This window comes from Medicago truncatula, chromosome 3 (genome assembly GCF_003473485.1).
Source record: "Medicago truncatula cultivar Jemalong A17 chromosome 3, MtrunA17r5.0-ANR, whole genome shotgun sequence".
In the NCBI taxonomy this organism is placed as follows: domain Eukaryota; kingdom Viridiplantae; phylum Streptophyta; class Magnoliopsida; order Fabales; family Fabaceae; genus Medicago; species Medicago truncatula.
Genome location: NC_053044.1, coordinates 6,975,488 through 6,986,553, shown reverse-complemented (window position 1 = coordinate 6,986,553; position 11,066 = coordinate 6,975,488). Strand labels below are relative to the sequence as shown.

Sequence of the window (11,066 nt, the reverse complement as noted above, 5' to 3'; positions counted from 1 at the left end):
ACAAGATATACTGAATAAACTAGATTGACATTCATAAACGTAAGAGTTTCAGGTTACATCCACATGAGTTAGTACAAAATCATCTCTTGACCTAATCACAACAGACTTAGCTACTCATGGCTAAAGCATAAACCACTAATGATAAAGAAGAATTCATTACATGAGATTGATAACCGGCTATGAGTTTTGATGGTCTCCCACCTTTTGCCCAGTGATCCAGCTCCAAAAGTATGATTTTCTCTCCAAAAATTCGAACCCTTCTTTCAGAAATCGACTTGGCTTTTATAGCGGCAAATCTGGATTCGCCGAAATCGTAGCCCGATCCCATAAATCGGAGCACGATTTAATCTTAATCTTCAAAATCTGTCTGACGCTCCTCAAAATCGGAGCACGATGGAATTCCATCGTAGCCCGATTTTTTACGTAGCAAAAGCTTCCAGACTTGACCACAAATCGGGCTACGATGGCAGAAATCGGAGCACGATTTCCTGCATTCTTCAAGCATCAAAATTGTTCTTTCTGTGGCTTCAAACTTATGCAAAAACACCTGAACTCATCTAGAATTACATAAAAAACTAAGCCAAAAGTAATGCATGACCTAGTGTCATCAAATGCCAACGCTCTCCTTCATCTCTTCGGTACTGCTGCTTAATTAATGGACAATCAGTAACATACAAACTAGAGAGCGAGCTCCGTAGACCCTCCTCTGGCAAGCGCTCAAGACTTGGGCAGTTATGAATAGAGAGACCTTTGAGGGATTTGAGGTGGAGAAAACCCTTGTAGTTCATTATTCTTAGGTTTGAACAATTATTCAATTGAAGGGTGGGAAGAGTCGGTGGCAGCAGATTCTCCTCGGGGAAGGACTCCACGTTTTCAAAGTCATGATCTCTAATGTTGAGTGATGTCAAAGAATTGAGTTGGAACAAACCCCACTCCTCTCTCGAAGCAATCAGTTTTGGGCAATTCCATATTACAAGGTTCCTCAAGTGGGAAGGCAAACCACCCCTTGGAAACGATTCTAGCTCTGTGCAATCAGACAAATACAAAGAGTGAAGATTTGTGAATAAGTGTAGTGCAAAGGGAAAGGAGGAGGAGCGCCAACCTTTTAAAGAAAGTATGCGAAGAGAAATATTAAGTAAATCCAACGAGCAACACTGTACAAAGCCTCTAAAATCAAACTCCAACTCTTCAAGATTGGTATTGTTGAGAAAAGTTTGCTCCAAGGAGAACTTAATGTACCGACTTTCCCAAAGGACTAACTTTTTCAAGCTAGTCGGCAATTCATTTACCAAAATGCTTTCACATCCCACTAGATGTAAATCTATGATATTATCACCCTTGGGAATTGATGCCTCCAACTCTTTGCAACAAACAATCTTCAATTTTTCTAAAGAAGGAAGGTGTTGAGGCAGGGCCCTTTTCAGTTTGGGACAATTTCTTATTTCAAGCTCTTTAAGTAGAGGAAACTCTTCAATAAATAACCATTCCTCCCAATTCTCCAATTGCTCAAATTTCAATACTTCAAGAGACCTGAATGGAACAATTATTGAATTATTTCCATAGAACTCTTTGCCGATGATCTTTATTACATTACAATCTGAAATACGGAGCTCTTTAAGAAATGGGAGCTGCCCAAGTGGCGGCAACAGGGAACAAATTTCACAGCTCCGCAGTTCAAGAGATACTAAGTTGGGTAAATGACAACCCCTCAGCCAATTTGGAAAGCTATTACCTTTGTATCGTGAGATTGTAAGTCACTTCAAGTTTCTATTTGGTTGTAGAGCCTCCAAGACAGACACATTGCTTTCAACTATTGACTCATCCATTTCTTCTATTCTATCACAGAAATTCATATGTAATTCCTCTAAATACTTCTTATCTTTCAAATTGGCTGTCACAGCATCTGTAGGGTCGATGACATTACCCAACCCTTCTATATAAATTTTTCCTTGAAGATGGTTTAGTTTCTCCAACTCCTTAAGATCATATCCTTTCTGCTTTTCCACAAAAAAATAAGGCAAGGCTCGAAGATTCTCTAGCTTTCCTATGTGCTTTGGAATCTTCGTTACATAAGGGAGTTCAAGATGACGTAGATTGATGAGTTTGGAAAAATTTGAAGGGAGATCTGTAAGTTGATGTTCATATAACAAATGAGTTAACGAGTCATAGTACTGGATTCTTTTTTAAAGAGAGTCATACTATTATATCGAGTTAGTTCTCTAGGTAATTGTATATCTCTATATATAAATCTCACATGTAACATACTTCAGTATATCAAAGAATAATATAGTATTTTTCTATCTTCCTTCTTCCTCTCTATATTCTTGTTTCTATTTATGTAGTTTTATAACATGTTATCAGCACATTTTAATCAATTGAGAAGATACATGACTCTTCTTTAACTATTATAATATATAAAATAAGTTGTAATTTTGTATCAATGATTATAACTACCGGTGCAATTTCATCAATTATAAAGAGTGTCTTATAGATACACACCATCATTATTAGAATTTTGTACCATAGAATTTGCCATGATGCATTACTTTTTGAATATAATATAGTTCTTCAAAAACTATGTTATAGACGTGAGCTATCTCTTATAAAATCTGGATAAATGAATGTTGAATTAGAAATAAATAAACATAATATAATTTACATAATAATGAGGCAAATTCTATGGTACATCCAAAAGTTTGAGTGTACCGATACACCAATTTGTTAAAATAATGAGTTGATTTTTGAAGAAAAGTAATTATTTTCTGTAATTGACAATTATCAAAATTAAATATTATTTACCAAAAGCGACGACAAAATAAAATATAATTTTTTTGAATTTTTATTACTTATAACAAAGAATATTGATTATTTTTGATAAGAAATGTTAAAAATTTAATATTATTTTTATAAACAATGGAATGATGTTTCTTCTTCCTTAAGCTTCTGCATTTTCTCTGATTCCACCATGGATATGGTTAAGTTTATGACTAGATAAACTAATGTTTGATTCGGTTGATAGATGAGAAAGTAGCTTCATTTGTAGCACAATGTAATCCTTTAACAAACCTTAATTAACATTTTTTTCTTATATTAAGTAAGAAGTGGTTATAAAAATATAAACATTCCTGGTTTATTAACAAAAAATTCAATTTTTTCTTGTTTCTTTTTAAATATATAAATTTTCTTGTTGAATCATTGAGAAATTCATTTTAAAAGAAAAACTGAAGGTATCCTTGATCGGAAGAATTGAAACATTTCGATGATTTTGAATCATAGATAAATTACAAGAGTTTTTATAATTTAATAACCAATCCTCAATGTTTAACTGGAAATTATTTTTATCTATGCATTTTTTACATAAAATTTTTCTATAAAAATAGTTTCATTTATAGCATGTTTCAGTTCTAATTTATATTTGAATACTCAAAGGTTGATTGGGTTGATAGATTAGAAAGCTCTAGATTCATTTCTAAATTATAATTATAAACATCTTATCTTTCTTTGTGACAACATAGTTCCATTTCATCAATTTATTTTTCCCGCTCTCCCTATCACCAATTGGTGTTCTGGGCGCAATAAGATCGTCTTCGTCCATTTCCCACTGTTACTGTTAGTATTTTCTGCCCTTGAAGTTCTGAGTTTTAACCTCATTGGTGAGACGTGAGTGGGAAACATAGCAGTGAAGGGTTCTGAATATATTGTTTTCTAAAAATCACAATGAAGGGAAAGTTTTTAATATGATTTGCTCTTGAAAGTGATGCAGTTTTATTTGGGTTATATTTTTAGCATTGATTGTTGAAACTTTAAACTCTTAATACTTATGATTTATTTATTGATATATAATCTAAACATAAGTGCTCTTATGCATATTGCAAATCAGATTTTGAAGTTTAAATTAAGTTAGGTGTATATTAAACGTGTTAATGGTATAATAAATTTGTTTTGTTCATATATCTACTCTATTTTATTTATTTTTCAATTTGGAAGTAACTTTTACGTATTTGTTTTTTTTTGCAAAAAATTATTGAGATAGAAATGGCTTTCATTTGTGTTCTGTTGTTCTCTCTCTGTGCTTCAGTTTCAGCCTTGCGCCTCAGGTTTTCAGTTTCATTTCTCTGATGTGGTCTGCTCCTTTTTTCTTGAATTTTTGGGATGAAGGGCCTCATGTTCCAGCTGTGTTTACAGTTATCGGTGATGCATTTTCTTCATAGGTTTTGTGCCTGTTCTATGGCTTTTGATCAGTGTTTTTTAGACTATTAAATTCTCCAGTTAGTTGTTTATAGTGGTGTGTTTGTTCTGCTGGTTTTTTTGGTGTATTGTTTTGTTTATTGGAAAGGTGCTTTGGACTTGTTTGTACTCCCTGCCTCGTCTTTTCCACCTGCACTTCTGTAGTGTTGTATATTTTTTCTCGTATTTTTGGTACGTGTTGGTCTTGGGACCGAGTAGTTCCAATTAATATTTTACATGTCAAGCTAATTCATTGATGCAATTTCACTTTCCTGCTCGTGGTCTGCATTTGAGAATGATTGAAGACTATCTCAGAACAATCATAGTGAATGTTATATACTACTTAATGCACAGCTCTGGTTAGATGGCATAAGTTCACAAGAATGCTTAAAGCTTGTTGAATCGATAAAACTGTAGAAGTACTTGTAAATTCAAGAGGCCATACTTCGTGATGGTAATTTCATAATCTTCATCACAAGTTAAACATAAGCCATTAAAAGTAGCATACAGGCCATACATTTTCCCCAAGGCATACAAATTGATTTAGTTTGATGATAGACAATTAGTTGTAATCAAATTGAAGTCATTATGATTTGTATGTTATGTCACTAATTTAAATGGGTTGATACAGATCTCATTTCTACCACATGACATCTCGTTTTGATTTCTTTTCTGTTTTATGAGATTTTGCAATTTCCATTGGCAATCATAGAAGTGCAATTTCTTTTCTGTTTAAAATAGGATTTTGGATATTTACCTTTACAGTTCAATCCGATAGTTAGCAAACTTGAAGATGTTGATTTGAAAGCTTGCCACTGATGATGACATGACTTAGTCTCACACGCAGGACTAAGACGGGGTTCACATGGGTCAGAGGACTTTTGCAGAGTGGCTAGAAAGAGATATGATCAATGCATATATCATGAGTCCCGATTCATCATTATCACCTATTTTTTTAGGTGCTTCACCTAAGATGGAGAGTTTTCTTAAAGCCATGTGAAAACTACAACCGAAACTTTTAGTGATTACTGAACAGGAATCAAATTTATATGGATGTAATTTAATGGATAGAATTTACCGAGCACTGTACTTTCAGTTCACTGTTGGATTGCTTGGACTCAACTGTTACGAGAACATCAGTCGAGAGACAAAAACTCGAGAGCATGCTTCTTGGTGAGCAAATAAAGAACATTATTACTTGTGTGGGAGTCGATAGAAAGGAAAGGCATGAGAAGCTCGAGAAATGGATTCGAAGGCTTGAAATGACTGGATTTGTGAAGGTGCCTTTGAGTTACAATGGGAGGATAGAAGCAACTAATCTATTGCAGCGATATAGTCACAAGTACAAGTTTAAAGAAGAACATGATTGTTTGCTTGTCTGTTGGAATGACAGACCACTGTTTTCTGTATCGGCCTGGAAATTTAGGAGATGATTATTCATATACATGGTGGAATTTGAGGATCGCCATTAGAAGATTTTATGTTTTTGTTTTTTGGATTTTCAAAGTGTTTCAAAGAAGTAAAACAACATATCCTTCTTGAATTGTTGTTAATGTTCATATCAATTCATTTCTGTACAATATTTTTTAGCTCCCACCTTTGTTGAAATATGAAAATAAATGTCTAAAATGTCACTGCTCATAGTTTCATAGATACATTGCATGCTAGTTGAAGCCGACATGTATGGAATTGGTTAATTAAAATATGCATGCAAGGTATACTCATACTTGCCATCTAATATTGAATATATTGTCATGCGGTTTTCTGTTCAAAAAATATATCTAATCGCTGCTTCAAAATCATTTCAGATGTAACAGCATGCAGTTAATGTTCAAACTTGCTAAACATATAGTGTTCCGTTAGCTCAGATGTAACAGATGACACTGTTATTACTCTCTGGCTGCCTTAAAAATATTATGTTACTTGCTAGTATTTATGTTGCCTATTTACTGTCCAACTTATATGCATAAAACTATCAATTTCTCGAAAATATCATTGTTTTCAGAAGACATCCTCGTTCAAATATACTTCTATGAATTTCGTCTCTTTTGAAGATTCATATAATCATGCTTTGAAAGAAACTAATTCACGTATGAACAATGACAAATATGATTATATAAATGACCATGCAAGTAAAAAAGATATCCACAATTAAAACAGTTTTATATCAATAGGTGAAATACGTAAAAATTGAAAATAAAGAATGCCATGAGATGGTATTAAAGAATTTGTGCTAATGAAGCAATGAAATTAGAGGCTCCAGAATTTGTATGATATGCATAACTTATGATGATGATCTATTTGGGATATAACAATTAACAAGAATACAGCAGAGTGAAGAATATTATCTGCCACAAGGAAATTGGTAAGATCATGATACAAGCATCATTAGAAAATACCAAATTTCACTTTGACAGCAAAGTGGCACGACCTTGAATTTTTTATTTTTATAATAATTTTGATCACTTTTTTCTTTAAATAAAAATGTGAAATTGAAAATCACAGTAAAGGTCATCCTCGCCTTATATTTGGTCGATGCATATTATTCAACTCCCTCTTTTACTCGGCAATGGGCAGGCAGACCCAAAAAACATACAAAGTCACGTGAATAACAAAGAGGATATTATCTGGTGAAGTAAATAAAAAGAGAATTACAAGCACAACAAACCGCAGCGTGTACACATCCAAATGTGGGGCATACAATTGCACCATACTTGAGCTCTGTGGCGGGGGAATAAACAAGCAACAGAGGCATTCTTCTGGTTGTGCGTGAGAGGAGTGGTTGTGCCATTCATCTGGTCACGAATGAGATTGGATGGCAACAAAATCACATGGTTTCAGGTCACATGTAAGTAGTGGTCAGGAACACATTTGGAGCATATATCACCATGCACTGTTCAAGATAAAACATAGTATCTTGTGCATTATTTTACTTGTTGAGAGAAAATTCACTAATCTCTGACAAGTATAAACAGGTCATCCCAGCCGCCAATCAGGAAATTGTTACATCAGGAATGTGACTAATTGTATGCCAAAGCTCAGCTTCCTCCTTTTGGTACTTCTGCTTAATTAATGGGCAGTCATGAATGGACAAAGTAGAAAGGGAGCTGGGTAGACCCTCCTCTGGCAAGCTGTCAAGACAAGGGCAGTCTTCAATACATAGAGATTCAAGTGAAGTGAGGTGGAGAAGACCCTTGTAGTTTATTTTTCTTAGGTTGGAACAATTTGTTAACTCAAAGGATTTAATAGTTGATGGAAGCAGACTCTCCTCCGGAAAGGACTCTAAGATTTGAAAATCATCACTAACACTGAATTGTTTCAGAGAATCGAGTTGGAACAAACCCCACTCCTCTCTCGAAGCCATTAATTTAGGACATCTTTCTATTCGGAGGCTGCATAGGCTGGAAGGTAACTGCCTGCCGAAAAACGACTCCAGCAGTGGACAATCGTACAAAACGAGAGAATTAAGATTGGTGAGCAAGTGTAGAGCAAAAGGCAAGGAGGAAGAGTGCCAACCTGTTATAGTTAGAGTGCGAAGAGAATTACAGCTACACATATCCAAAGAGGACCATTCTAGATTATGATCAAAGAAGTCTTCAACTTCCAACTCTTCTAGAAAGGCACTGTTAAATAGAATTTTCTCTAGGGAGGATCGAATGATGCGAGTTCCACCAAGGATGACCGTTTTCAAGGTAGAGGGCAATTCATTTATCAAAATATCATCACATCTCTTTAGTTCTAGCTTACTGATATTATCAGCCTTGGGAATTGAAGCCTCCAGCTCTTGGCAATCAATAATCTCCAATTTTTGCAATGAAGGAAGGTGTTGAGGCAGGGAACTTTTCAACTTGGGACAATGTTTTATACAAAGCTCTTGTAGCAAAGGGAAACCTTCAAGACATAACCATTCCTTCCATTCAGACATTTGCTCAAATCGCAAAGTTACAAGGGATCTAAATGGAACACTTGAAGCATTATAGCCGCAAAACTCTGTTCCAATGGTCTCTATTCCATCACAGCCTGAAATGGAAAGCTTCTCGAGAAAGGGGAACTGCCCAAGTGGTGGTAACTGGGAACAGAATTTACATCCCAACAATTCAAGAGATACTAAATTGGGTAAATGACGATACCCAACCCAATTTGGAAAGCTACTGCCTCCATAGTCTTTGATGGTGAGCCTCATGAGGTTTTTATTTGGTTGAAGAGCCTCCAAGACAGAGACATCTGCTTTAGTTACTGATCCATTCATTTTTCTCCATCCATCATATGACATACTTAATTCTTCTAAATGTTCTTTATCTTCCAAATTCGCTGCCACAGCATGTGCAGTTTTTTTGACATTTTCCAACCCAGAAATTTGAAGCCTTCCTTGAAGTTGGTTGAGTTTCCCCAACTGCTTAATATCAAATCCACGCTGCTTTCCGACAAAAAAATCACTCAGCATCTCAAGCTTGTCTAATGCTCCTATCTTCGTTGGCATCTTCTTAATATGAGTGCCTTTCAGATTAAGATAACGTAAATTGACGAGTTTGTAGATATCTGAAGGTAGCTTAGTCAATTTAAAGCACTCTTCCAATAAGAGTGTCTGCAAATTATATAGCATACAAATGGAATTAGGTAAGCTTACAATGTCAGTGTAGGAAAGGTCTAGATAGCGCAAAAGCTTTAAATTCCTTATCTCATCGGATAGCTCTAAGAGGTTGCAACCAGAGAAAGACAGCATCCGCAAATATTTTAGTCTTGAAAACAAATTATGCTGCACATTGGTGCTTATCTTAAAGCGTTGGTCACCGTAGCCCTGTGCTTCTACCATCAGACTGCGTAGTCCAGTAACTTTGTGAATATGCTCTAGTTTTCTGTCACCATCCTTCAAATCAAGGCAGCACCAAATGTTACGTGTCCTTTCTGAGATATCTTGCACATTTTCACCTTCTATACGGAAACAGAATTCTCCTGACACTGAATTGGCTAAATCATTAACAAGATCATGCATGTAGTACTTACCATCCCATAATGGCATACTTAGGAAAAATGATATTGACACTAGATGATCAAAGAATTCATTACCCAACTCTTGTTCACTTTTGTCTCTTCCGCAACACTTCAACAAATCTTCTGTCATCCAAAGCTTAATTAGTTCACTCTTCTCAAACTCATAGCCCTTGGGAAATATAGAACAATAAGCAAAACAACGCTTCAGATCGGAAGGGAGGTTAAAGAAACTCAATCTTAGTACGGGGTTAATGTTGTTCTCACCCTCTGATAAACACCACAAATCAGTCTCCAATATCTGATCCCATTCAAGTTTAGAAAATCGTATTCTCAAAAGATTACCCAATGTTTTCAGAGCTAAAGGCAACCCTCCACACTTTTCTGCCACTTTCTTGATAACCGACTCAAGATTTGGAAAATCAAACAAATTCCTGCCTCGAAAAGCATGATTCACAAATATCCTCCAAGAGTCACTTTCCTCCAATTGATATAAATGAAGTAGCCGGGTGGATCTCATGATTGATGCTACTTCCTTGTCCCGTGTTGTCACGATCATCTTACTTCCTGAAGATCCACATTTAAAAAGAAGTAGTAACTGCTCCCATATCTTCCCATCTATGTTCCTGACACCATCTAGAACAAGCAAATATTTCTTTCCCCTCAGCATATGTTGCAATTCACGTTGGAGCATTATCAAGTCATTACTAAATTCTCGTGGTGAACAATGAATTGACTTGAGAATTGTTTGGGCGAGACGAAGAACATCAAAAGATTCTGAAAGATAGACCCAAGCTTTAAGTTCATATTGCTCCACTATCCTGTGGTCATTGTAAACAAGCTGGGCAAGGGTTGTCTTACCTATCCCAATCAGACCCACTATACTGATTATGGGCACCTGGTTGTCACTGTCACTATCAGAAAGCAAGAAATTGATTATTTCTTCTTTCTCATGCTCTCGACCATATATGACCGATTCATCCACCAAAGATACATTTGCAAATTCGCTTAATAATTTCCAACTAACTCCAATCTCATAATTAACATTATTTAATTCATGAAATCCAAATCTATTCCCTCTACCATATATGACATGATAATCATCCATGAAAGATGCAGTTGGTAATATCCCAAGAGTGACTCCTCTTCTATCACTATAGTCACGTCTCAATCTATCATTTTTCTCTGCAAGAGCATATATCCTCTTCAGCGATACTACAATCATAGATTCAAATCCTGGATCAATAGAACTTGAACGAAAGCGTCGTTTCTTCTTTCCCTTTCGTTGTATGTCAGTAGCAATCACATCCAATAGTTGCTCTACTTCGTATACCTCATGTTTGAGATTATCAAGCCAACTCTTCAGGGTTTGGTACTGCAATGTATCTGCGTCATCCATCACTTTTTTAATAGAAACCAGTGCGATTTCAAGTCTTTTCATCAGCCTTGCGCCGAAGTTGAGTCTGAAATCACTTGAAGCTAACCTCTCAAGAATCACTTGAAACACAGGTGGCGAAAGAAATGCCCCACCAAAAATCTCTGTCATGATATTCAACACGAACTCTGGGAGGCTATCTGCAAAAATAGATGGTTGTCGTATTCTTCTGTCACATAATAGTTTGATAAAAATAACTAGTTTATCACCTACCAGAACAATGAGGTGTACGATTGTTCAACATATGTGATGATATTTCTTAGTATGTATAATTGTTCAACATTCAGAATTTAGTCGTAACAGAATCCATACCATTAAAATTCTGATAAACTATCCAAATGTAGAAAGTAGAATAATAGAATCTCGCCAAGTGATTTCAAAACAGTTTGATGATAAAAATAACTAAATTATCCCA

At 35.4% G+C, this 11,066-nt stretch overlaps 2 protein-coding genes across 2 annotated transcripts; both read right to left on the bottom strand.

Annotated features, from left to right (window-relative positions):
- Positions 1-575: 575 nt before the first annotated feature.
- LOC11427917 (putative disease resistance protein At3g14460) lies at positions 576-2,536 on the bottom strand. Its single transcript, XM_024778643.1, has 3 exons — positions 2,500-2,536; positions 1,759-2,125; positions 576-1,665 (listed from the first exon to the last, which is right to left on the bottom strand). Exons 1-3 carry the CDS (start codon positions 2,534-2,536, stop codon positions 576-578), a joined length of 1,494 nt encoding a protein of 497 aa, XP_024634411.1.
- A 4,683-nt stretch (positions 2,537-7,219) lies between these two features.
- On the bottom strand, positions 7,220-10,762 carry LOC11417751 (putative disease resistance protein At3g14460). Its single transcript, XM_003598810.1, has one exon. It carries the CDS (start codon positions 10,760-10,762, stop codon positions 7,220-7,222), a length of 3,543 nt encoding a protein of 1,180 aa, XP_003598858.1.
- Between the last annotated feature and the right edge of the window lie 304 nt (positions 10,763-11,066).

What these genes read in the sequence shown, in the direction of transcription:
- LOC11417751 (XM_003598810.1), bottom strand. Translation starts at nt 10,762, where the DNA reads ATGACAGAGATTTTTGGTGGGGCATTTCTTTCGCCACCTGTGTTTCAA.
- LOC11427917 (XM_024778643.1), bottom strand. Translation starts at nt 2,536, where the DNA reads ATGGCAAATTCTATGGTACAAAATTCTAATAATGATG. An exon ending in ACAAAATTCTAATAATGATG is followed by an intron (nt 2,126 to 2,499) that starts GTGTGTATCTAT and finishes ATCAACTTACAG; the next exon opens with ATCTCCCTTCAAATTTTTCC. An exon ending in CAACCAAATAGAAACTTGAA is followed by an intron (nt 1,666 to 1,758) that starts GTGACTTACAAT and finishes TGAACTGCGGAG; the next exon opens with CTGTGAAATTTGTTCCCTGT.